We start from the raw sequence: 27,890 nt of genomic DNA, 5'->3' as shown, positions 1-27,890 counted from the left end.
GAGATAAAAAACAACAACAACAACAAAACAAGCATATTTAGCTGATAACTGTCTTCATTAAACAAATATCGTTGACATGATTACACATTTTTAAGGGACAGATTTAGGCAGATAGAAGATGCTGCAGTGTAACAGAAATCATCTTCATGTTTGGCTGCATCACACACAAGGAAGACACTCGCCTGATGTGAGTCAGGGTGAAAGATCAAATTTGCATCCTTCCTTCCATCAGTGAATCAGAAACGATGCAGTTTTGTTCATGCATATTTTATTCAAGAGTAAAAAATGTGATTTGTCCCATAGGGCATGCTTACAATGTGTTCATCATTTAGGAAGTCAAATGCAAAAACAGATTTCCATAGATAATAAAAAAAAAAAAAAATGTTGCAAGATAAGATCCATTATATTTGTTTGTTGAAATATGCATGTCGACTTTACAAGAACCAGAAACAGAGGAAGGAAAATAACCATCAGCTAACCTGTAATAATAATAATAATAATAATAATAATAATAATAATAATAATACAAATATCAGCAGTAAATATAACCATAATACAATGTTTCCTTTTAAATTAAAGTGTGACACATGATTTTCTTTGTGTCCACTCCGTTTACGTCTGAAAACCATGCTATCATGCTTTGGCAGCCTGAAAGTTGCTTTTCACTGAGATTATATTCATTCATACCATTGAACATTTTCTGTACATCAGTACAAAACAAAAGAGAAACACAAGTTTTCATCTCTGCGTCCAATAAATGAACATGAAATGAAAAGCAGTGGTAACAAACAACAGAATGAAAATTTAAAAAACGCAGAAAAAAACAATCAAAGGAAGCCTATTTATAAAAGTTATAAAACAAGACAAATCAAACTACAATTATAATTCAAAAATGAAAGAATTCAACTTTACTATTTGAAACACTACTATCACAATTATAATCTCACATAACAATTAGGAACTTAATTGCATGCATTGATGCGTTCCATACCATAGATGCTGTGTTAAAAATCACTTTTTGTCCATCCTTATTTCACATACCTTTAGCAATAAATAGAAAGAACAAATATAAAGTAGAAAAAATATTCATGTATGAAAGGAAATTCTAGAAATTTATGTGATAGTATGTTTTGCTCGATGTTGGGGCTTCACTGATTTCGACTTTCCCAAATGATTTTATTTTGAAAGAAACGTTTCTTCTCTCGTCTCGTCTCAGTCCGCTTCAGTGCGACACAAATGAGCTTTTCATAAAAGTATTACACAATATTTGGACATGGTAATTGATGTTTAATCTGGATCACAGTGTGGGTTCACTTTAGAATTAGATTAGAAAATTTGATATAAAAATATAGAAATGATATATGATTGACACACTTAGATGCAATATGGATAGATTCATAAACCAAATGTCTGGTTATAAGTACTTATCAGAACATTAAATTCATTTTTTTTAAGCATAAAGTAGCATAAATTAACTGAGTTCAGTCAGGATGCTTGTTTTTTTTTTTTCCAAATGACACAGTGGTGTGTGTTTGTTAAATACTATTATTGTTATCACTGTTATTATACTATTTCATTTGTATGCATTAACAAATTTGTAGAATTTCCTTCTCACTCTGATATAGTACTTTGTGTAGCTCTTAAACGTGATATCTCATTGAATTTACAGCACAGCAAAATGTGCAGAAACTCAAAGGGCACTGATGTATACTTGAGTGACAGCACGTGGTGTTCTATTTTCTCTTTAGCGACAAGCAGGTGAGAAATAATCAGGTAGTGTGTGACAGCGGGGTGTGCCCCATGGTTCAAAATCTCCTCTGTTGTTCAGAAACCAGAATCATGTCAAGTGTCCACTTTCCACAAAGTGAATTTCATGACACGTGTGAGGTATAGCTCAATAAAATTCATGCTTCTCTGATGCTGAACGTCGAACGGAGGGGAAGAAATTAACTGTAGGATTATCTGAATAAAAATATAACCCTTTGAGATTCACATAGGTGTGATGATGAAGTTGCATCTTCGTGTAAAGATCATTTTCAGATGTTAAATATTGGTGTGTCATCTGTGATACTGAGGTACCAACAGTAACCTGTGGAACTTGCAAGGGGAAGACTGAGAGCAGTCCTGGACAGCAGTGAAACTTACCGTAGGTGGTATCCGCAGTGCAGTGGGCATACTGACCTCTTTCCCTCCCTAAACTGGTAAGACTGCACTGCTAGCACTGCAAGTTTTTAGAGGTCATGCTTATGCATCTTTTTGTTATTACTAGTAACACATGTAGGTAAACATGTTAGGGGAATTTTCGAGTGATTTATAATAACCACTTTATGAAAGAGTAAAATTATTTTTGTGCCTTCTGTTAGACCCTATAATGAAGGGGCAGACGTTTGTCAGCACTCAGAACAACGCAACCACCGACAAATCAGTCTGTAATTGAACCGAGAAAGGGGAACAACAGTCAGAAACAACTTTCACCCAGTCAAGCTGCAGCCCGCTGGCCTCTCCTTATCCCCAGCTCCCCACCCCTCCCCCAAACTGTGCGATAACATACTGTCATGAAAAAAACGCCCTGTTTTAGATTTGCTGCAGATTTCATGTTCTTGTCTGTGGCCCTGGTTTATTTCCATGCTCTGAGGCCTGAATGTGGCAATGTCTTTCTGCACGGTGCAACAGCTGCAACGGTTCTGAGGCTTCACAGACAGCACATCACTGGATGTTGCTGTTGTCATCCGTGCCGTTTGCCTCCGACATATTCATATTTCCAATGGAGAGACCCACATGGTTCACCCCGTCCTTGCGAGGCGGCATGCGCTCGTTGATGCGATCTAGGCCCTTAGCCTCCTCGAAGCTGGTGATCTTGTGTTGGGGCGAGAACCCACGGATGGCTGAAAAGATAAAACACACATTAAGGGAACAGGCTTTCTTTGTAATGGCACACACTCTCAGACTGTTCCTGATTTCAGATTGTGTATTTCCTTCAAAATATTAAATGCTGTTGGGATTTCCCAGGCTATGTAACCAAAAAACACACTCGGGTCAATTAGTGGGTGGACTTGCAGCATCTGTAGATATAAAAGTCAAATGAACTAAACTTAAATGCATGAACTGAAAACATAGTTATGCATATTATATTCAATTTCTGCCATATTTAGTAAATAGAGTCTCCTAAAACTGACACAGTGGATTTTTAAATGTCACTGTCAGCTACAATTTAACACTTCAGAGATTCCTTGTGCTCCCTTGCACCCAACCCAGTATCCAGTTTATACAGAAAATATATCAAATGAAGGAAGAAAGATGTCCACATTAACACACCATAATTGTGAAATACATTTCTAAACAATCAGTGGAAATATCTGCAGTCCTGCTGCTTATCTCAGATAAGATATACGTTAAAAAAAAAGAGTTTTCTTGGTTAGTGAGCCTCGCCGCAAACATATCACGAGCAAACTAAGTATTCACAATGCATATTTCATGTTAATGCTCCGGCCTGTTTCTTGTTCTCATGCATGCAACACTTTTAAGGACAAAATGGAGGCCATAAAAACGATGACGTATTTTAGTCATGCATGTCTTAGCAGCACATGACTTAGCAGTGCTTTAATTTATCATAAACATGCCTTTAAAAAAAAAAAATAAAGCTGCTAATTTTTATTGAGCCTTTGTCCTAGTTTACAACGACCACTTCCAGATATGTGCTACAGCAGTATGTGATTGTCGGTGGAGTGTTGAGAGCTTGGAGAAGACTGACTGGCATGGAGGAACCTTGGATTTCTTTTGATTTGAACAGGAGTGCACCAAGTGTGCAACAGTCCTCCCTCAGTATGTGTCTCAAAATATCAAACGGTGACAAGAACGTGATCCCATAGCAGCTTCCCACCCTGAAGAGCACCCATCTGTCCTGTGATATGTTGCTTGATGGAATTGTTATTGTGTGAGCTTTTCAGTGCATGAGTTGCATGGGGTGGCCTCTGGAGCAGGAAACCCTGACAATATGTTGAGAGGGGTGGGATGTGGAGCACATGTTTACCTTCTCTGTCCTCATCATGCAGCTCGATGGCTTCAATGGCTTCAATTGTGGCTGAGGGGGGGAGGAGGGGAGCAGGTTACTCCTGATAAAGCCATGCAAATGTAAAACGCAGCCCTCCAGCAAAACGGCGGTTCACGTCAGGCCAGATGAGATATTCATGTTCACTGGCAACGCAGCCAAACTCAGAGCAATGTCATGCATTAATACTGAGAGAATTAGTGTTAATATAGAATGGTGTCACGACTGATCCACAGAGAGAGTGACAGAGATCATGAGAAGGAAAGAGCAACAGGTAGAGACTGTAGTAGAGTTTCGGTAAGGTGGACAGAAATGACTTGTTCTGGCTTTGCACTAGATATCAGATCAGGTAGAAGAGAGACTTGGCTCCCCAAGTCCAGTCGAAGCATCATTAAGTAAGACGCAAGCGACGATCTCCATGGCTGGGAAATGAAGGCAATGGGGAAGTGCCAAGAACTGTAATTCCTCGAGTGGTCACTTGAGGCTGGCTACAGAACATTTCAGCGTTATAAGTGCCCGTATTAAAATGTCCAACTTCTCAGCAGGAAAAAACATGTTTACAGCCTGGTACAAAAAACAGTTTTGGTCTTTATAGCTAATTTCTCCGTACATAACAATTGTACTGAGACTGAATTTTAAAAGTCACCAGTTCAAATGATATTAAGGCTTAAAATTATGCAGAATGAATGGCGTGTGTGCTGTAATTGACAGGTGGGCACTGTTACAAATGGCCTGTTTGAGGACCCAGGCATCATTCGTCCCATCTTGGCTCTGTTAATGATCTACGTCTTTGCCAATTTTTAGATTAGTCAGGAAACAGAAGACCAACATGGTGGCGGCCAGACTTACATATTTTGAGCTTCATAGAAACCTGTAGGTAACGTCACACTTACACTGTCCATTCTTTATACTGTCATTGGTAGCTAAGCCCTAACTCTAACGCTGGGTGTGGTGAGCATATTCTCATCAATTTAGCGTGCCATCAGATCTGCAGCGTAATATACCATGTGTGACACAGCTGGGCTAAGGTGTTGGGTTTAAGTTCTATGCTGAGACAATGAAGCGCCAAAGAAAAGGACTGTCTGACAGCAAGGTAAAGCAGTAAGAAGATGTATGTCTGCTGGCCCTGTCCTCAGCACTGCTTTGCTTTCCTATTTCCATATTTCCATGTCAGGATTTCTGTTTGCTTTTCAGAGCCATGAGCATGCTGACCACCACCTCATAATTAAGTATCTCGTACAACCCCAATAGCCATTTAAGGCATGGATATGGGAGGACTTATTTCTTTGTCTGGTACTAGGATAGGACCTACAAGGTAGTAGAAACACTGCTACACTACATCATAAGACTGATGCTGCTGTTTGTGTCTGTAACATTAGCTTCTTCGATCTTAAATATGATGAGAGCCTCACTAAGACTCCAACAACGCTACATTTAAAGTCGAATAGGAGAGAGAGAAAGAGAGAGGAGAAGGATGGCGAAGGAATGAAACAAACAAGATGGAGTAAAGGGGAGAGGGGAGGCTGTGCCTTGTACTCACCGCTCTGCAGTGTCTGTTTGCCTCCAGAGAGAACCCCGCTCGGCAACATGCCAGTGGGCGTCAGGCCCTTAAGCGTCAACACATTTTCACTCTCCTCTCTGCAGGGAACACACAGACAGGCAGACAGGTGAGAAAACTTCCCTGAAATCTGATCAAAGCGGAAAAAAAACTTTGTGTACACATACAATGTGTGACTTGACACACACTCACTCTACTCCCACAGAAACATCTCATACATTTTTAAGTTTGGAAAACAACACACTCATACACTCACATTCAAACACACAGAAATAGAAAAAGTCTATACCTGAGAACTGAAAACATTTTGGCCATTTTCCCAATAGCACGGATCTTGTTTTTGATCACCTCTTTGCGGGCTGCAGCTGCATTGGCTGGAAAGAAATTAATATAGACGAGTCATTCCAGGAAGTTGGTATCACTTGGACTTTTTTTTTTTAACCAAAATCTATGATTTTTATGGACACTGCACATCATTAAAGACATAATTTAACTTTCAGAAAACATTTTTTTTACATCTCAGACATCTGACCCCTGTTGGTTGCTTCTCTGAATCTTAAATGGGCACATTTATGTGTCTGGTTCAACTACAGAATTTAATTTCAAACGAGACCTGGTTCAGTGTATATAGTTGACACAAATGAATTATTAAATTATAATTCACAGGACTTCTTACCATCAAAGATCTCATCTTCATCATTCATAAGCTCATCATCAGAACAGATGCTCAGCACATTCACTAGCATTTCTGTGACTGGGGAAGAAATAGAGTGGAAGCAAAGCATGAAGTCACTGAGCAATGAGCCACATTAGATAACACATCAGGATGTGGTGTTAAAACACCTGACGTAAGTCACAAGACTTCATACCTTTCTCTCCAACAAATGGCAGAGACCAGGTGAAGACATCCATGAAGTTGGGCAGCCAGTAGGGATGAGGTGAGCAGTTGAACTGTCGGATGTTCATGACATTATTTTCATATTTCAGTACAGCAGCTGTTAGGGAAGAAGAAGAAGAGGGAGAGAGTTTCCTTTTAAATCTCAAAGAGTCTTCTAACCTGATGACCAACCTTTTGCATATATACATGTCGATTTTGAGTATAATCATAAAATGTTGAAGAGTGGAGCACTTGTGGTGAGAATGGTTAAATGACAGCAAACTTGACAGATCTTAAATTTTGATTTGAAGTATCAGGCTCTTTTCAATCTAAAGCAACACTTTGTACCTTCTATACCACAAAATAACATGTCTAAATCAATTTAAAGCTACACTGATGTGTAATTAGGTGAATGGTGTGTCTGTCATTCCCACTCTGCATCCTGTACACCTATTCTTGCACTATGTAACTTTGTGTAATGCTTTACAGCACTTACACACACACAGACGACTATTTCACTAATTTTGGTGAAACTGGATCACGTTTCATGGAGAAAATCTTAGCGCCATTTGTTAGCTGGGCTGCCTGGACTGTGAGCCTGAAGAGAAAGTCACAAAAATACCAATTTCTACACAGAGTTGTTGAGTGTACTTCATACATTCACCCACTGAATGAGCAGAGCAGGTACATTTTTGGTTAATAGCCTTTAAGATGACTTGCAGTAAATGATGTGGTGTACAAATCTTAACTTACATAACAAAAAACATTTAGAGCAATGGCAGACTGCACAGTACTTAGCACACATTTTGTCTTGTCTGCCATAGCCATGTGCATGTTTTCCGTACGCTATCTGGGATGTATTCATGGTGTTATCCCATCTGTAACATGCAGTCTGAGAACAGAGCCAGAGGGGGAAATTAATGAGGATTTTTCAACCACTAGATGGCCTAGCTGAGGTCAAGGATTGCTGACACTGTTACATCGAGAGGGATAAACACACATGGAGATAGTCGGCGATGTTGACAGTCCCTCCCACACTCCCCATCTCCCAAAGCCCATAGCAACCAAGACACAGATGAGAACACAAACAAGCAGGGTCTCCCTGATGCCTGCTCAGAAGCTCAGTGGTGTTACATTACCCCATACACTCCAGTTTGTGCTGCTGAAGCCATTTTAATAGGAGAGTTGGAGGAAGCCATAGTGGTGGTCAGTTATGCCAGAGGTGCAGGTGTCATAGGGATACTGGAACTGACCCACCTCTATCTGAGCGTTTACTATTATAATATCAAACTGAACACTATAATTTTCTCAAGATGTGCCTACTTTATAGCTATAGAAATTGTGGATATTTTTATTTATATGATATAATTATTACAATTATGTGGAAAACATATATTTTACATAACTTAAATATCACTCAGTCAATTTCTGTGATTGAGATCGCTCCAAAAATGAGATTTTCTGACCTTTGTTGTTGTACACATCCAGGTAGTTTGGTGCTGAAAAGATGGTAATGAGTGATGGGAATCCAGTGGTCTGACTTTTACGGTACATCCGGTAGCTTCAGCGTGGTCAGGTAGAGGTAAAGACAAGGAAAAAGTTCTTTAATATGTAAACATTAATCTATTAATATTTGTGTGGGTCTTTGTGGGGATAACATACCCTGCATCTTGTGCTTCATGCGCTCGGATGATTGATAATAGGTTATTGCTCTGTAGAAACTCGCACACAGCTGGGTAACTGGAAAAGAGTAAGAGACGTCACTGAAAATGATTTCGATGGTCTGTAAAATAAAAGAGCAAAGTTAGCAAATCCCACCATAAATTTTTCAACGAATTTTAAAACAATTTTCCCATCACACCACAGATTTACATCAAAGCTGCAGGTTACTAATTTCTCATTTAGTTTTACCCACCAGACAATGAAGATTTATCGCTCATAAATGCATTCATGAAAGCCTTTCTGTGGGTGACGCAAGGGTGTGAAAACACAATCCAACAGCTACCTGTTGCAATAAAAAACAAACTAACCCTGCAAGTCGAAGTCAGCCCACTGACTTCAACTTGACAGGAGAAGTGCCTCAGGCGGGCACTCACACATTGCATTGTAGCACTGCATTGTTGCTACATACGTATTTATTCAGTATACAGTGCATCCTTTGCAGTAAGGTGTCCATTTAGGTGTCCATTCTTTTGAGTTTGCATGTTCTCCCTGTGTCTTTGTGGTGTCCTGATAGATGAAGCATGCTGCAGTCTTGATTTAATTATAACACCACATCTCTGGTGCTTCTTATAACTGAACCATTTCCCAAAGACTAATTAGAAATGTGGTATTGTTATCCTCTACTGGGTACATGCCATAGCTGTCTTCCATGCTTTTCTGGCCAGATGGACAACGAGCTGTCTCAAGAAACCACTTGACTATGTGACAGACTAGAGTGACATATATAGCTATGGATCAGATATGGAGCAGATTTAATGACCAAAATCTGTTTCCAATTTAAAATGAAAATACAAGATTGCACAGTGCACAGGAAACCTGACCTGTGTCACAGTAATGACAAGGAATCAGAATTGGGACACTTCCAGCTGCAGTGTGAATGTAGCCTTCCATTTAGCAGCTCTCATCACAATTGTTATGCAATATCTCAGAAGATCATTCATTATGCCATTCAGAATCTGTAACATCCCTTCAAACTGTGACTCCTGGGTCATAAAAAAGGAAATTACAGTTTGATTAGCCATTTTAAAGTGCAACAATGAATGCCCTCAATTCAGCAGCACCTCAAGATTTGATTAGATTTTCCCCCCCTACAAATGATCAAAATGATATATCACTTAACAAAATGGCTATTGTTACTTTTCTGACCATGAATTGATAAAATGACACCAGTCGTTTTATATTTTCTGCACCTGCGGCAACAACAGCATCCTCCCCAGCAACAATTCTTTCATCCGGCACTGTCTTTTAGTGGCTGCCATCCACCGACCCATCAAACTTTCAGAAGTGTTTCAAATATTTATGAGCTCAAAAGTAAAAAAGAAAAACAAGGAGACTGCTGTGGCCTGAGCACCTGGTGAAACCGTGCCATCCTCGTATTATCTAGGTCACATTTCTAACATTCCCTTTGCGGCCACTATATAAATGGCAGGAATAGCTACATGAATATGCTGTAACTCTTTCCACTATGGCTGACAGTGCACCCTGCAAAAAGGCTGCTCTCAAAAATCTTATACTAAAAACACATCCATGATGTATTTATAACTTTGCATTATTATTATTATTATTATTATTAGCTGCAAACTAGTATTTTAAAATCACAAATGTAATAACAAAATATATATCCCAATATACCTTGTGTACCCATATATTTTTTGTCTGCGCCAACAATATGTGTTGATTAGTGTGAAGGAACAGAGTATACACACAGCCGATCACATTCCTTCCCTCTCCGTTGTGAAAACACACAATTATGTGTTGGTGAGCCTGTGAGTGAGAGAGAGCGAGACATCTGACAAGTGAGTATGAGCGAAAGGGACAGAGAGCGATGGAAGCGCTGCGTTGTGTGTTTTCCTTCAGGAAAATCCATTTTTCAGGCTGCTAGTCATCACATTCATGTTCCACCAAGATAAAACCAGATTCCTGATCACTAAGCAGAATCACATTTTTGTAATTGATGCAAAACAAATTCAACTTGGTTAGCAGCTGGTCGATCAACGTAGCATGAGGTGTAGCCAGTATTATATAACAAGACTTAGCGCATCATTACAACATTACTACATTGCAAAATCCAAATGTCTACAGTTGTGCTGCGCCTCCAATAGAAACACTGTTTTTTCACAGTGTTCTCTGGAGAACCTTTTTATCCTTCAGAACCTTTTTTTGCTGTTTAAAGCACTTTTGGTGCTTTGAAGAAACGTTTTATCTTTATTAATCTTTATTTTCCTTTTAAAAGTTCTTTAGAATACACGTGTGATTTTGTTAACTTGTAAGTTATTGTCGTAGTGACATTTCTAATTGTAAAGGGCAATAATATAAACTACATTTTAGCAACAGCAGTTAGTAATGTGATTAACTAAATGTGTCATTTACCCAGTGTTGCATGGAAAACTAAAGATTGTAATTCAAATTAATATTTATTTTGAATGACAAAACATCTTCTATGACATCTAAATAACCATTTCAGGTTCTAATTCAGTCCCTTTATTTTTTATATGTTGATGTATTCACAAACTCTTTCAAATACTAGGGGATTTATTTCATTAAAACACTGTTTCTATAAATCAATAAACAATTAACAATAAACTGTTTCATCAAACAAGGAGGCACAACAATTTCATAATCTAACCTGAGGAGTTGGTGTTCTACAATACATCCATTTTTATTATTATTATTATATTATTATCATTTTTTAAAATTTGGTTTAATGTCACCGTAAAACCCTGAGCAGGCTTACCTGGCATTTACTGAACTGTGTGTACAGTTCATTCAGTTCAGTTCAATCCTTATTTATAGAGCACCAGATTATAACCAATGTTATCTGAGGACACTTTCCATATAGAGAAGGTCTAGACTGTGCTCTTTATGTGCTGGTAATTCATATCATTTGTTCAATTCAGTGTTTCTCAAACCATTTCAGACGATGGACTACCTAACTCCCTGAATATCCCTAAAACAATACAAGCCTACTTCAACAGTAAAAATCACAGTCTAACTGTAGAGTTTTATAGTCCATGTTGGAGTCCATGTTGATCTTGTTGCACTGCTTTGTATTCAGACCAATCGGTGTGGAAAATTTAACTTCACACTTGTAGGTGGTTGTTAAGTGCATCGATTCAGTCAGCTCGGGATGCTTAGGTTGGAAGTGGACCAAAAAGTCTGTCAAACCTTTCTCTTAAAGTCCCATCAGATGCAATGCCCACAAGGCTGTCAACCTCTCTTGGCGGGAGCTTTGAACTGACATGTTTGATGTGTGTTTTATCCCCAAATGGATTTCTAATCCACTCAAAGCTTGTGTCTGATTCTGGGAAATATCTTCCCAGTTCCGAGTAAAGGCCTTTAAAATGTTCCTTGAAGGGTGCAACTGTGTCCTGTCTTGAAGCAAGGACAAAATCTACCAGCGTTGGGGAAACAATCAAATTCTCGGTGATCGAGACAGCCCGGCACAGTTCCATCTTGAAGAGTGCAACTTAAATTTTGTTCTGAACATTTTAGATGCTGACAGCTTTTCCTTGCAGTGCTTAATTCAAATAATGTATGCCAATTTTTTGCACCACTGGAAATTATGAAACTGGAAATTGTTTGTTTAGTTTTTAGAGGAAGGCTGCATGACACATGGATGTAAGCTGGCCCTACCAGACCACTGGTTTCTCTGTTGTCTGATCCAGAACCATGTACAATCCTGACACCAACAATGCTTTGGACCAGAATGATGGATCCGACTTCCACTCCACACAGTGATTTCAATATTAGACCACTATAAGCAACAGAGGAAGCATGTCCAGTGTCTTGCTGACACATTGTGGAAGCGCTGGGGGCAAGAATATCTGGCCACCCTCCAAACTTGCAGAAAATAAACTAAAGAGAGATACAGTGTCCAAGTGGAAGATATTGTGTTGAGCAATCCTACATCAAGTAATAATAGAAAAACATTCCACGTACAGCAAGTGTCCTCAGTTAACAGACACTTACAGTGTTGTTAAAAGAATAGCTTAAACATGATAAACATGACCCTGTCCCTGGGGTTGTACATAGGGATAGACCTTTTTTTATCCCTGTTATCCAAGTATGGCCCAAGATAGTCAGCGTGGGGACTCAGACAGAAATGTTTGAGAACGTTCATTAACTCTACTGCCGAGTCCTGCATGCAGTGATGTTGAATCATCCTCTTTTTCATGCACTGACCTGGTGATGTGTCATGGAACCCAGGGGATAAGGAAATGCTGAGCAAGTCATCTGATGAGGACCCTTCAAATGAGCCACAGCAGAAATCTCACCCTGACCTCAGGTAAGAGGACCTTTTTTATTTATACATCATGTGTATCACAAATATGTGTCATAGTCAGAAATAGTTGGGTTTTTTCTTTTCTTTTTTTTTAGTGCTGTATTGATATGTTTATATTATTGATATACATCTCTCAGGTTTATGCCACATGTGGTGCTCGTAACCACGTGTGTGTTATTGATGTTTCACGGAACATGCATGCCTACAACTGCTAATTCACGAGTCAATTTTAATATCATTGAATGTGATCTAAGGCTCTACGGGAAGGAGTACCATCTTGTCCACCACTGCATCTGCCCCCCCACATCCTGCCAGAAGATCACCAAGATTTAAATGTGTTTGGCAGAGCTAGTACTTTGCTTCGCTAGGCTGTTTAGTTAGCAGCACCCTGGCTGGTTAGCCAGTCCATGTGCACAAGTTCACTTGCCTACATGGAAGCACTGTATTTCATTGTTTCGTGGTTTGTTTTTTTTCCGACAATGTAGTTGCTATCGAGTCCTTGTCAATATAAAGCTTTAAGTCAAATAATGCCACTATATTTGATTGCATTTTAATGTACCTTCTATTTTCTCAACCTGCTGATACCTATTTCTATTACAGATAGAGGTTGTCTTGCCATTCCCAAAAATCCCCAGGAGAATGTGCTGAAAAAATTTCTGTGCTGCATACTTATTGTACAATTGGCAAGAGTCATAATGATGGAGAGGTAAGTTTGGGAGTGAAAGTAGAACAAAGCTATGGGGAGATAGATGACTATTATAGTAACATCCTCCACACATCCATGTAACAATCCTTTCGAAGCTCCTCTCTCACATATATAGATACATTTCTCTAATGTCCACAGATTGTCCACAAATTGTCTGAGACACTGTATCTTATCCATGTATCCATGTTTCTATTGTCCCTGGTACAACCTTAAGTGTGGGCACTATAATGGGACACAGAGGCTAACCTGAAGCGGACTGGAAGTTGACCCTTGAGCAGATTGTTAAAGACTTTGAAGTGCACAAGGCACAAGAATGATTTACAGACAGGTGAGTAATGTTATGCAGTATGTACAAACTGTAGCTCTTTTTGCTTGTGTGTCTGAAGTTGCAGCCACAGTGGACGTTTTACACAAGTCCTTATACTTGAGTATAATCTTTTCGTACTCTTTCAATAATAATACGGCCAATACACCATTCATCGCTTCATCAGTCTTGTTGATAATTTTCCAAAGGATAAAATGTTCAAAATTTTTGGATGGTTCAGGCAATCAGTGGTTTCAGTTTGTTTGAGTTCATCTGGTAATAAAATTAACTTTCAGACTACAGCGCTACAGAGATGCTCGAGCCTAAAAATCATATTCTCCAGACATGAGGAAACATGCTTGTTTGGTACAAACCTCACAAAATCACTGTTTCTATATGAAGTCAGCATCATTTTTATGTTTTTCAGTGAAGATGGAATGCAAAAAAAATTGCCATTACCTCCAAATATCTCAATAACTCATAATAAATCATATCGTAATCACAATATTTGTCAAATTCTGTTTGCAGCCCTAACAGAAAACAATAGACTTTTAAGCAAAACAAAATTTATTTAAAAATGTTATGACCAGAAATGAAAAGAAGCCAAAAGGTCATTATGGTTTTAAATTTCACTCCATGTACCCGCAGACACAACAAATTGAGAATTACAGCTGGGTTATATTGTGAATCTGAACTGCAATTATTCTGCACACATTATCCAAAATGTAATTTCCCTTTTGGTGGAGGACTAAATCTCCCTGCTTTTATGTTTTGTGAGTTTAGCAGACCTGCAGCTCCCACGCAGTGGTCTGTACTGTCCTGAACCTTCAATAAAAAATCTCTCACCAGAACTGCCACCTAATCTCTTTTCCTCACCACCACCTACTTCCACAGCTCTCTTCTATCTCACAACAATATTGGGACAGTGCTCACTCCTCCTTCTTTTACATGCTCTGTCACAGTGGTTAAATAGTTGCATGACAAACACGATCCCAATTTGCCTCTATTATGTCTATTATGTTTTAGATTTTTATTCTTCTCTCTCTGCCTCTATTTTAATTTGACTCCAGGTTCAGGTCCCCGAGCTAATCTGCTGTCTGCATGTCAAAAAGACAATCTCTTATCAGACACAAGGTAATATAACTCATTTACTCATAGACACAGGAACTTTCTACAGGCCATAACATAATAGGGTGTTATAAGGTCATGTGTTATTTTCACGGAAAAACATGATGCTGACTTTACATAAATACATGTAAAGTCCCTGTTCTCTGTAAAACAGAGGAATGATAATTGTATGTGCTGTCTTCTAAAGCATGTCATTACCTTTCTCCCGCCCTCCTCTATCTCGTACATACTCTGTCTAATGAAGCAGAATAGCTGTGATGAGTTCATGATCAACTAGCACAGTACAGACCACAGACAGAACCACGTCTGTGCAGAAAAGACTCAGCCTTTCGTACGTTCTGAGCCCACTCTACCAGGTGACCCATCAGGGCGGATTTTTGGTATCCAACCAACTTAGCTTGTTATTGTCATTGTCATTTAGGGATTCACACTGTGACTTCCATCCTTTTGATTCTAGCCGCTTTTATACTTAATATCACATTCACGAATATTCATACACTGATGTACGCTCATCATTTTAGGAACTAATCATTCACACATTAACATTCAGAAGAAATTTGGGGTTCAGTGTTTTGTCCAAGGATTAGTGGACAACAACATTCTGAGCCACAGCCGCCTGTGCATGGACACCAACACTGTTCATCCTTAATAACCCAGATGGTACAGAATACTGGAGTTGCTGCAGGGAAGTAGAAGAAGAAACAAGCTCACCTGTAGAAGTAGGAGCAACCTCGCACTGTGTTGTGGCTGAAATATTCCTGTGTTTTCTCGTTACCAAAATCCTCCAGAGGATCAGACCACAGCAGGTCACACATTGGCCCAAAAGCCGGTGGCTCCTTGAACCGATCCAACTTAACATAAAGAAGCACAAATGCAGTTTTTTTTTTTTACAAAAACTCAAATACAGTCAGATTTGGTAGTGCAAAGGTAGTGTATCATTACCTTTTTAATGTCATCTAAGGTGTGTATTTCAGGTGAGAGTCCACCGTGGACACACAGAAACTGTTGATTCATGAGTGCAGCCAGGGGAAGGCAGTCAAATGCATCCATACATGAGTCATACACCTGCTCTGAGTACTTGATTTTACCTGACAGAAGACAGAGATGTATTTAGTAAATTTGCACATAAAATGAGTAGAACATGTTTGTTTGTTACTTTGCTATAAAATAACACAATGTTACAAAACTAGTACAATGAAATATGAAAACTAGAAATTTGCTAAAATAAACGGTAGAGATGCAATGTTTAGTTGATTAATCAAACATTAATCAACATTTTGTGGATCAAACACCTAATGAAAATAATTGTAAAATAAAAGGGATAGAAAATCATTTTATACAGCATGCACGTTAGATATTATGTACTAAAATAACTCATCCTCAATTGTTTACAGACACTTTTGGTGCTGCCATACAGAATTAACAGTCCTGACAGGTGCATTAACTGTAATCTCTACCAATAGCGCTCCGGGGTACACATGGCATTAGCAAGACGGAGAGAGGAAAAAAGATAAACAAACATGATAGACACTGAGAGCTACTCACATTCTTGTTTGAAGGTGAAATATTCCGTCAAATGCCTACATTCATGATTTCCACGAAGTAAAAACAGTGTCTTTGGATAGAGGATTTTCAGTGACCAGAGATACAAAACACACTGTCGAAACAAAGACATAACCATAAAGTGTTATTCTATTCAAAAGGCCACAAAATCTGTATGAAGCTTTCTGCAGTTTGTTTCCCTTGGGAATTACTTAATGATATTCTGATAGTACCTCAATACTGAAGTAGCCGCGGTCAACATAGTCCCCAAGAAACAGGTACCGTGTTGTGGCTGGTGATCCTCCCACTTCAAAAAGTTTCATAAGATCAAAGAATTGCCCATGGATGTCACCACACACTGGAAAACAATGAAAGATCAGCAAATGTTACAGAATCAAATAATTCAAGTCAATATCTATAAGTGTGTTTGTGTGTTTCTGTGCACATCCATTCTTTTTTGCACACTCCTTATGGTCAGCACAGGCAAATTCCATTCAGTGAAACAACTGATGATTTGTGCGTTTACACCAAGCGCCAAACTGCGTGTCAAAAACTATAATTTCTCAAGAGGACGCTGGCAACCTCCATAAGCCTCCAATAAAATGTCCAACTTCACAGCACAAATGAACATGTTTACAGCCTGGTACAAAAACAGTTTTGGTCTCTATAGCTCTATTTTTTTTTTAACTCGCCCATTCAAATTATATTTAAGGTAACGCATAATTAACAGAGTGACCGCTTTGATTGACAGGTTGGTGGCTTGTTTGAGCACCCAGGTGTCTTTTGGCCCACATCAGCTCCACCGATGATCTACGTCTTTGTTGCTTTTTAGACTAGCAAGGAGGCGGAAGTTGCAGGACAGCCAAGATGGCGGCAGCCAAAGATGCATATTTTGAGCTTTAAAACCGCTCTTCAGGAACCTACGAATGATGACACGCACACGCTGTCCATTCTTTGCGCTGTCATTGGTTGACAGTGATGTGTAATGCCTGCGTTTGTGGGCAGAGCAGGAGATCTTCTCCTTTTTACTGGCTCTGAAGGTTCAATAAGAGAAAACACAAGACAGTCGAGAACATTCAGGCAGGATCTCATGTCAGCGCAGAGTGCTACGAGCACTTTGTATCAGAGGTGTGTATCTTCCTTCTCTGCTCATGGGTTAGCCATATAAACAGACAGACAGGCAGGCAGAATGGAGATGCTGCAGTTTGGGTTCATTTGTATATCAACAGTCTCAGTTAGTCATACTTTATAAAGATGATGCTGTTTCATTTATCATTGCTACTTAAGATATCAAATCAATAAACCTACAGAGGGGTGTTATTAATAATGAAGTATAGATGTTATGTAAGCATAAACACCTCTGCAACATATATATATATATATATATATATATATATATATATATATATATATACACCGCTATGTGCACATGTCTATAGATGAGTGTCATTAGAAACCAGCTTTAACAGTCAGTAGAGCAGCAGTTCTGCATATTTCTGCAGCAAAAATATATATTTCATTGGTTATTACAGTCATACTGTCACTGTTTAAGTACTTTGACTGCTTAGATTTAAGAATATGATAGTATAAATTTCTCCTGTCCTTAAATCATCATCGTGCTGAGATATTTCTATGGTCTTATGCTGAAAGGCCTTTGTCCTCCACAGAGAAATGAGAAGCTCTTGCCTCAAAGAGGTAGAAAAAGATCAAACCCCGAGGGGGTATACTTTTTCGCAGCGAATGCTATGGCTCTGGAGTGCAAACCTACATCTCATTTCCTCACTGCTTTAAATTTTTCATTATCATCTTCCTCTGTCTCCTTCTCTCCTACTCATCCTCCATCTCCTCCTCTCTATTTTCCGTCTTCCCTATCAGATCCACAGTGGCCTTCGCCCACTCAAAGCTTAGAGCAATGTGAGTGGGAGACTAAAGCAGTCAAACACACACATGCGCACAGACACACACAAACACCCGTAGAACAAATCCATGCAAGTGGATAACCGCTTCACACACACAAATACTCCCTCTCTCAATTCAATTCAGTTCAATTCAAAGTCCATAGTACTGAAACAGAGCTGACAGACCGACAGACAGAGTTAGTTCACTAGTTAATGGCTGAGAAAGAGACAATACTAGTGTGGAATCATTTAGGTCTATGTTAAGTTTGTCATATTATATATGTCTAAGGCTATCTGGTATTTATATGAAAATAGCTCCATACGGAAGCCCTAAGCGGTGATGCATTCATACATTTTAATTCCTCCATTTTCTTGTGATAACAATTTCATTTCATTTGTTTTGTTTTGAGTTATTTAGGTCATCATTTTGAAATAACAAATCCCAAGATAACGAAATCATTTTCTTGAGATCTTGAGACAACAGGACTTTGTTTTCCAAGATAACGCCATAATTAATTTGACCTCTCAAGACAATGAATCAAAGATGATCAAAGGCCTGAGATTTCCATCACACGTGACGTCATGCCAAGCTGACTGATGAAACTGACGCACTAATCGATGTACTTCTACTCCTTTTGACACTGCTACACTGAATAATGTTTCCTGCTATTATTTGATATACTGGATCATGTGTGTTTTGTTTTTTTTCAAGCTCTTGTATGAATTAGTCATTATCTTGAGAAAACAATGTTTTGTTCATTTTGCGCTAACGTCACTGCATCAGAAATGTCTGGTCCCAATATAAAAACTTCATAAACTTCTACTCCCAAATGGCACTGTGGTAAGAAACATCACAGGTTAAAATCTGTTGCGTGCACAGCTGATACACTGACGTCACACACCTTAGAAAATGCATTTATCTGTTTAAATCACTTAAGTTTTCGCTTTCTGCAGTGTCTACGTACCATATCAAATCTGTATGCAGCTGCACTATTATCTGTATCCACTATATGCAGTACCTCACCAACATATTTAATTATGTTGTTGGTCAATGGCAGAGCTACTACTTCTACTTGAGCCCTATGACAACAAGTCAATTAGAAAACACCTCAACCTCTTCTCACATATTCATACATTGACATAGAAACTTTCTAAATTTTACACATTTACAGTTTAAAATGTATGTAATTTCAAATTTTAAAACTTTAATACCTGTGACTGGTGCTTCTATGTCCAGTATAGTTTTCTCCTGACGTAAGATAGCTGCTCCCTCACTGATGATCCGAAGTGCCACCGCTTCCTCTACGCGGCCCTCCTTGGTGAGGTGAGCCTTCAGGAGATCCACACGAGGTTTCCCTTCACAGTCAAACACTTCCTTCAGTGTAAGCCGGTGACTCAAGGGGAAGGGGACAGCTGAGGACAGAGCACAGACACATGGACAGTATGGCAACTGTAAGAACAATTCCGTGACTCAATTCTTGTTTTGCATCGTTGTGAGAGAACAGTGGCAAGCACGACACAAACAACACATCATCAAGGAATGAATACAGAAATCCTATTTGAGGAAACCCATCCATCTGCAGGCATTTTTTTGCAGCTGCATGAATACTTTATAGACATAGCTTTCCTTAATATGCATAGGGACCATAAAGTATGAGAAGCTATTTGCAGATTTAAATTAAACAGGAAATAGAATTATTTTAAATTATTCTTAAGTGTATGTCAAACACTGTTATTCTTCACAGATGTGATTTCATTTTCACCTTCCATATTATGGAAATAACCACTCATTAAGTAAAGAGAAACATTAGTCCATCATTACTTTAAGAGATGAATGTCAGTGAGTCCAGAACATTTCAACACCTTTCAAGATCTGAACTGCAAAGACGCCACTACTGAGGGAGACACAAAGAATGGACTTTAGACCAGTGGAAATTTGAACTTTGTTCTGATGAGTCCAGTTTTGAGGTTTTTGGCTCCAACCACCATGTCTTTGTGAGACACAGAGAAGGTGAACGGAGGGTATCTGCATGTGTGGTTCCCACCGTGAAGCATGGAGAAGGAGGTATAATAGTGTGTGGGGCTTTGCTGGTGACACTGTTGGCAATTCAATGTTCAAGGCACACTTAAAGATAAAACCACAACGTTTGCTGTGGAAACTTTCAAACCATGTGGCTACTAAGTTGAGTTCCCTTTACAATTGCCAAAAAAAAACATTTTACATTTGTTTAATATCATATTTACAGTGGATCAATGTGTCATGTTGAAATTGAAGTAATTTTGAATCCAATGGTACCAAAATAAAAGCCTCTCATATTCGTGCTATTAGTATAACTTATAACTCTTAACTAACTTACTTAACTCTGTGATCACTGCATTAGGCAAGATCAGTAACTGGAGCAGATGATGCACAAAAGTTAATAGCGTTTTTTTTTATAGTAGAGATGTGCTGGATAAAGCTCAGCTAACATTTAAACACTTCATTCTATAAAGCTAAAGCCTGTGGTCATTAAAATGCACCAGTCACCTAGCCGGCAGACTGCCTGTGAAACTGAAATCCAACCACAGATCATTACTTCAGCGGCAGCAAAGATTATTCATTCGATCTGGTGCTCGTCTGTGTGTTCTATCACCACATGCTTTCATGGCTCCAAGTATTGACATTAATTTACAGGTCACGTGATGACTGAACACAGAAAACTGTTCAATCAGTGAATAATTCAGATGAAAAGTCACATCAAATCCAGCTGCAAAAACCATTACACACTCACATCTGCAGAGTGGAAGTAATGGATTACATTTACTCTCATTACTGTAACATAAATTCAACACACCCATGATGTTGCATGACCAACAGGTGCACGCTGAGTCTAGCTAAAATACCAAATGCTAATATGCTTGTGGCAGATCCTCTTGTGGTAACTTATGTTTTTTTTTGGGTTTTTTTTAAGATTATTTTTTTGGCCTTTATTTATAGTACAGCTGAAGATAGACAGGAAGCAGGGGGCATGACATGCAGTGTCATGCCCCCATGGCCATCCGATACAGGATCTGAACCGGGACCAACTGCAGCGAGGACTGAAGCCTCTACACACGGGGCGGCCGCTTAACCCACTACGCTACCGACCGCTCCGGTAACTTCTGTTTGTTTAATTTGTACCTCCAGTGAGGTGTGTGGGAGCCTTTCTCTTGTCATAGTAGTGACATCCATTCAGCTCAAAATTTGTTGAATTGGAGGAGTTCAGTGCAACAGAGAGGTTGAGAGGATGATTAATTATGACGCTGGATCTAGAACAGTGCACAAAACCTGCAGAATAATATTCAGACAGGTGAGTACAACAACAAACTCACTGATAGACGCGACTCACTGTACTGAGGAGGACGTCAACGATGAAACATTGTGTGTGCATGTGTGTGTGTGCTACACTGTGTGTAAGAATGTGTCTTTATGCTTATGGACTGTAGCTGCTATCAAGTTTATATAAGGTTTCTGTGTTGGTGATACTTTTTAGTTGTTATAGTAGCAGGTTACTTAATCTATGTAGCCTAATATTGTTGCCATATTGGTGTCCATAGCTCTTTTTATTTATTGTTGATGTCCTTTTTAGAGTTTTGATCTCTTTCCTGATTAATTCCTGTATTGATACACTGAGATTACATGTTTGTAATTGTTAATCTGATGTGTGCACAGGCTACAAATATCAATTTACAGAAAATGTATTTATTGTTTGTTTGGACATCAAGGCTTACACCCATGAACTGAATAAGTTGACATGTCTATGCACTGCATCTTGTAGCCTACAGATGATCGTTATTTTAATAATAGTTATATCAAAAAGCATGACATCATCATATACCAAACGCCCCTGTTTCAAAATGTAATGCAGTAACTTTGACTCCAATTAAATTTAAACTGACCTACTTTTTACTTTTATCCATGTCCAATTTTACTTTTACTTGAGTACATTCTTGTACTCTTTCCATCCCTGTACATATGCACACACAAGCTGTCAGCAGTAATATATTCAGGAGTAAGGGTATGCTCGCCAGATTTGTGCAGTGCATAGCAAACAGGGCCACTCAACAGTGCCAAATGAAGGGACGACAAAGGAACAGTCTTAAAGCTCAGGCTTAAACCGAACATGATCAACATGCTCTTTAATAATGAATGCTTGACTAGAGAGAAGTCAAAAGAACCCAAAGTCGCTGCTCATGGGATAATGAGGCGAGCCCCAGCGAGTGAATTTAATGGACTGAAATTTTTTTCACAGTGTGCAGTGTGTATCTGTGATGCCGATGTGTGCTTTGACACTTTACCAGATAGAACAAACTCAGCACAGTCACCACTCGGGTTTTAGTTAAGTTAACGCCGGTGTGCACTGATGAATCTGCAGTGCTGTTTCTTCAATTCTTGACATTAACATAAGTAGTACAGCGACAGTCTAACACTACAACTTGCAAAATACATGTCATGCAGTGAACTCTCTTCAGTGAGTGATTTTTGGGGGAACTGAGAGGAAGTAAATGAGTCCATTAGCTCCAATAACGCTGACTGAAGGTAAAACTGGAATACATTTGACAAAATATATTGGTGTAGGTTCACTTACACCACAGGAACTGGTTTTTCACAACGCACAACGATGACACTGGTTTTCAAACTGCTGGCACTTTTTTTTTTACAGTAAGATGAACTATGTAAATGGTATTACACCATTAGACTTTTTTGGCAGAAAAGAGGCTGCTAATAACAAAAATTAATTAATTAATTAATCTACCCAAAAAACTTAGATACTTCACAGATGATCTTCAACAACACATTTCAGAGACACAAGTGTAGACGCAGGCGTACGAGCACAAAGATGCATGGTGAGATGAAAAGCTGACTTCTGCTCAGCACCCAAGTTGAACTATGAAATACTGTATGTTGCTGGGCAACAGCAGCAGCAGTTGACTGTTGTAGTACAACCTGTGCAGCCATGGAAAACTGCAATTTGCAGTGGAGGTTCACAGAGATGGTGTTGGAAATAATGCACGAAAAAAAAAACATACATCTGAAATGCACACCATGTTATGCTTGAAAAAGATAAAGTAAATGTTTGGTGATTCTTGGTTTTGGTTCTTCTGGAAAAAATAGTGGCCAGGTCACCAACATTTTGGTATTACAGCTAAACAGTAACCAAAATCGTTTTGTAAGAAAGAGAAATAGTCAGCGCAGGAACAGAATCTGAGGGAGCTCTGGATGCAGGCAGCACATACTATTTGCATAACCACACTGTAATGATATGCTAGTTGAAAATAGGTTCCCTTTAAAGCTGACACGTTATATCTCAGTGAAACACTTCTCATATTGTTGCATAATTACTTATAAAAAGAAACTTTTTATAACACCAGTAGAAGAAACGGTTACAGATTCACATCTTGCATTTCTTTTGGAATACTGTGATATAAATACTCACTTATTGTCCAAGGTGCTATAATAAAGTAAGACAGTTCACATGTGTACTAAAGGCCTCATCCCTGAAATAACTGACCTGAATATGCCTCCTGACGTCCACAGCACAGTGGTGACAGTGCTTTGGAAAACAAACTGCACAGACCAGCACTTTTTGTATCTCTTGCAGAGGTTTAAGTTAGAGATACATATACAGTGATAAGAAATAACTTGGAGAACCTTGTAGTCTGCTACATGCATCACTCACAATAACTATAAGAAGTCAGTGCCAACTCATCACCATAAAAAAAAGTTTTTTTGCTGCTTTTTCAGATTGGAATGCAGCAATAAGACACAAAAGAAATAATCATTCATGTTCGTCAAGCAATGTCAAACCTGTTGTTGTGATAGAAAAATAATAAGACAAAACTTAAGATCTGATGAAATGACTGAATCTAAGATCACGTGAATGTGGATATTTGGAAATATTTAGTATAATATATTATCACACAGCCTGAGGCTACGTGAACAGAAAAATAAAACACGATTTTAACCAACATTCCTAAATGTTACATGACCATGTTACAAAAGCAGTAAAGTGAGTCAGAATTCTTGGCTGTGTTGCAACTACTGATATAAACCTCTCGTTGTTTGAGGTACTTTTCAATGTAACCACAATAGCTTTATCCAGAACCGCTTATCCTCATCAGGGTCACGGTGGGGCTTGAGCCTTGTAGCACCCTATAATGTAATAATTTCCTGAAAATGTAACATTTGCACTTAACTCGATCGAAAATGTATATAAAACCCAATCATGTAATAACTTCACCAATAATGTAATAAAATATCCTGACTGATGACATTTTTACAGATAATGTGATATCTTAAAGTTGATAAAGTTGTTACTGAAAGTTGCTTTGTTGGTTTGTGGTTGTTTTCATGAGGTAGTCATTTCAAGGTCTGCATTTTAACCCAATTGTCTTTCTGTTGTTTCAAATCCGGTGTATATAACATTCTTAGATTCTCAAAACATAGTAAAGTGAACATATATATTACATAATCTGTCAAGTATTACATAATAATAGTAATAATAATAAACATATTACATAAAAAAAAACCCTCCTAAAAATATAATAAATTCCCAATAATTTAAAAGATATTACATTATCGGTAAAATTGTTATTACAATATCAGTCAGGGTATTTTATTTCATTATTGGTGAAGTTATTACAGTATTGAGTTTTATTACATTTTCAATTGAGTTAAGTGTAAATTTTATTACATTTTTAGGCGTTATTACATTTTCAGGAAATTATTACATTATAGGGTGCTATAGGCCTATCCCAGCTGACTTTGAGGAGAGGCAGTCAAACATACAACAATGTCATTTTGGACCAATGTCTTTCTGTTATTGTGGACGTTAGGGTTGACAAATGACTGACTGTGCAGCAATTAGATGCACTGTTTTGATAGAATGGCTCAGCAAAACAATCAAATGCATCATGATGTGCTAAAAGGGCAAATATAATGAGATGTGTCAGCAGCATAATAAAATGGATGAGTTTCAGAAATTAGGACGCACAGTGCGTTATTTGTTCCACTTCAATATCTGATTGTAATCTGAAGCTATTCAGTGATGATGTCTGTTATTCATTATGACATGTTGATGAAGTCCTCCACTGAAGATGAGCCTGTAAAAACATTGTTATGGTCCCATGGGTGGGCTGATTTTCTAATGAGGAGTTCATTTGAGGACCTGATAGTACTGGTCAAGGGGTCCAGCTCTGTCCTGGACTGCCCCCTAGATTCCATAGAGGAAGTTGGAGAAAGCTGATCATGAACAACTCCTCTCATCCCCTGCATGAGACTGTGGAGACCTTAAACAGCTTCCTCAGCAACAAACTGCTACTCCCACCATGTAAGAAGGAGCTCTACCACAGGTCCTTCATTCCAACAGCTGTCAGACTCTTTAACACCAGCACGACTTCATGACTTTCCTCTATAGATTCCTTATTTCTGAGTCATTTCTTATTAACCTTGTGTATACGAGCTGTTGTGACAATCTGTGCCGATCTTATCTTATCTTATCTTATCTTAAAGCTTTTTCAGTCGTAACAGTGCATACATACGGGACATTAATTGCGCCTGCAGTCATTGTCACGAGAGTGTGTATCAGTTCAGATTACTCTGTTTCTACAACTCTACAGGCTTAAAGGACAAAGTTGTCAATGCTGACTGAACTGTTCTGCCATTACAGCGTTTCAAATGGGAATATAATCAGGCACTGTGCTGACTGTGAGCTGATCCATAGCCAAAATGAGCTGAGCTAAATGAATTATGGCACAACTGTGAGCACTTCATCATCCTCCATTGATTCAAGTTGTGTCTTTCTTCTCTACATACTGATGTGTCTTTCAGGGGATTCCTTATAGACCCGGTGAAATATGCCCCATTAAAAGTCAATTTCATGTCCTGATCATCTTCTTCTTCTTCTTCCTTCTCCACTGACCCTGTCAAAGCCTGTGAAATCCTGCTGCATCACTGCTCCAGCTTCTACCTTAAGCTCGACAATTCACTTGTTTTTTTCCTCCCTCTCCTTCTCTCATCTCATGCTTACTATGAGCCAAAGCTAAGATACAGTCAAATCGTGACAGCAAAGATTAAAAAAAAGAAAAAAGAAAAATACATCTGTGCCATGTAAAAAAATCCATATTTTCCGCTTCACTGCTGCTGCCTCTGCGCGTTCTGGCTGCTCTTCGCGGGGGATGTGCACCAAAAAAAAAAAAAAAAAAAACGGATTGTTTATCAACATCAAAGCTTCAGTAGCCCACTACCATCACCATGAACACAACTTGATGAGCCTACATACACACAATTAATGCACGACATGAAAATAAAAGGCCACACTTGAAAAAAAAAAAAAACCACACACAAGGAAAGCCAAACACTTGAGATGTTATATAATATCTACTGCCACAACCAAAGCGCAAAATGTAGGCTCACTTACATTTCACCATCCGATCGGTGGCGTTTAAGACGATGTCAGCGTTAGACATCTTCATGGGCAGTTTGCTGTCTTCGTGGCTGAAGCGGTTTCTGTCTCTCCTCTAGGATCCACTATTTGTTGGAGAAATGCGACTGATGCTGTGGCATCACTTAGATGATGCGCCCCCTTCGATGGTGCTGCTGCGCCGGGTAGGACTGCTGCTCCCCAGGCAGGCAGGCAGGGATGGATGGATGGATGCTGGATGCTGTAGAAGCTGCTGCTGCTAAGCTGTTAATGTGTGTGTGTGAGTGTGTGTGTGTGTGTGTGTGTGTGTGTGTGTGTGGAGGGGGGGTGGTTGGGGTTGCACGGAGAGAGAGAGAGAGAGAGAGAGAGAGAGAGAGAGAGAGAGATGTGCAGTATTCTGACATGGCGGTGAAGGGAACTCCCACGCAAATGTTTCACGGGACTGCCTGCTGCTACCATCAGGCATCAGATGGAGGATGAGACGGGGTTGCCCCCTCGCACGCACGGTGCACTGTGTGCATGTTTCGGTGTTCGGTGCGAGATGTGTCAACATGTGCATCATGCATGAAATCATGCAGGTTCTTTTATTTAAAAAAAAAAAAAAAATGATTACGAACACGTTTGGATTGTTGCAATGTTGGCAGAGAAATTTCACTTGGTGGCGACAAATCTACAGAGTTTATGCACACTCAGATGCTCTGACTGTAGCACACATTTTTTTCAGGAAATATATTTGATCAGTTTAGAGGTATGAAGATGTGACCTCATGTTTCTGTTTAAGCCTCAAAAAAATGATTCATTTTTAATAATATATAATAATTTATTAATCAAAACTGGACTCAAGTGTGTTTCAGTGACCTCCATTTGATGAATAATAACATCCAAAAATATTCATTCTCATATGTTATAGATCTTATTAATCCCTGAGTGTTGACTGCAAGGCAAATGCCTGACTAGTCCTACCTCGCTCTTCAATCAAGAGCTAAACCATGAGACAGACACAGCTCTGCATCTTATTCATATTTTCAGACAGTGATGCCAACACAGCACACTTTATCTGTAGAACCTTTACACAAACTACAGCTACCTTCATATTTTGTATTTGAACCAACAGGTCACAATTTAAAATGAGTAAAAGTTTGAAGGTCTGGTGTTTGGACTTAGAGAATTCATAGTTTATAATGATGAATTTGTAAACATACACAGCTCTGAGGCTGTTGTAGTTCCTACGACCCGCCAATAGAGGCCGGTGACATTTAACCTCCGCTCCTTACGTTGAATCATTTAACGTTCATGCAATATGTAATATGCAATATGTACATTTTTCAAACAGATGACTTAATGCCCTTAGGAAAAGTAGCCTGTAATTTATTTATATAATAAA

General features: G+C 38.9%; 1 protein-coding gene and 1 long non-coding RNA gene across 5 annotated transcripts; one reads left to right on the top strand and one right to left on the bottom strand.

Moving 5' to 3' along the window:
- Positions 1 to 515: 515 nt before the first annotated feature.
- On the bottom strand, positions 516 to 26,779 carry ppp3ca (protein phosphatase 3, catalytic subunit, alpha isozyme). 3 transcript variants are annotated; one of them, XM_010738001.3, is made up of 14 exons: positions 26,504 to 26,779; positions 19,278 to 19,478; positions 16,401 to 16,525; positions 16,171 to 16,282; positions 15,568 to 15,713; positions 15,337 to 15,476; positions 8,146 to 8,223; positions 7,950 to 8,044; positions 6,476 to 6,601; positions 6,283 to 6,360; positions 5,896 to 5,980; positions 5,589 to 5,686; positions 4,031 to 4,081; positions 516 to 2,885 (listed from the first exon to the last, which is right to left on the bottom strand). In XM_010738001.3, the coding sequence occupies exons 1-14, from the start codon at positions 26,556 to 26,558 to the stop codon at positions 2,707 to 2,709; spliced, it is 1,569 nt and encodes a 522-aa protein (XP_010736303.1). In that variant the 5' UTR covers positions 26,559 to 26,779; the 3' UTR covers positions 516 to 2,706. The 3 variants fall into 3 exon arrangements, with proteins under 3 accessions (XP_010736303.1, XP_019108634.1, XP_019108633.1); XM_019253089.2 differs by lacking the exon at positions 4,031 to 4,081; XM_019253088.2 differs by having other exon boundaries at positions 2,808 to 4,081.
- Positions 11,824 to 14,708, top strand: LOC113744415 (uncharacterized). 2 transcript variants are annotated; one of them, XR_003461510.1, is made up of 4 exons: positions 11,824 to 12,490; positions 13,088 to 13,193; positions 13,408 to 13,521; positions 14,568 to 14,708. It is a non-coding gene; the product is annotated as an uncharacterized LOC113744415 (long non-coding RNA). The 2 variants fall into 2 exon arrangements; XR_003461509.1 differs by having other exon boundaries at positions 11,824 to 13,193.
- Positions 26,780 to 27,890: the final 1,111 nt, after the last annotated feature.

The sequence above is a fragment of the Larimichthys crocea genome, chromosome XXII (assembly GCF_000972845.2).
Source record: "Larimichthys crocea isolate SSNF chromosome XXII, L_crocea_2.0, whole genome shotgun sequence".
Classification (NCBI taxonomy): Eukaryota; Metazoa; Chordata; class Actinopteri; family Sciaenidae; genus Larimichthys; species Larimichthys crocea.
The sequence above is the reverse complement of the archived record's forward strand: the minus strand, read 5'-3'. Positions and strand labels throughout refer to the sequence as shown.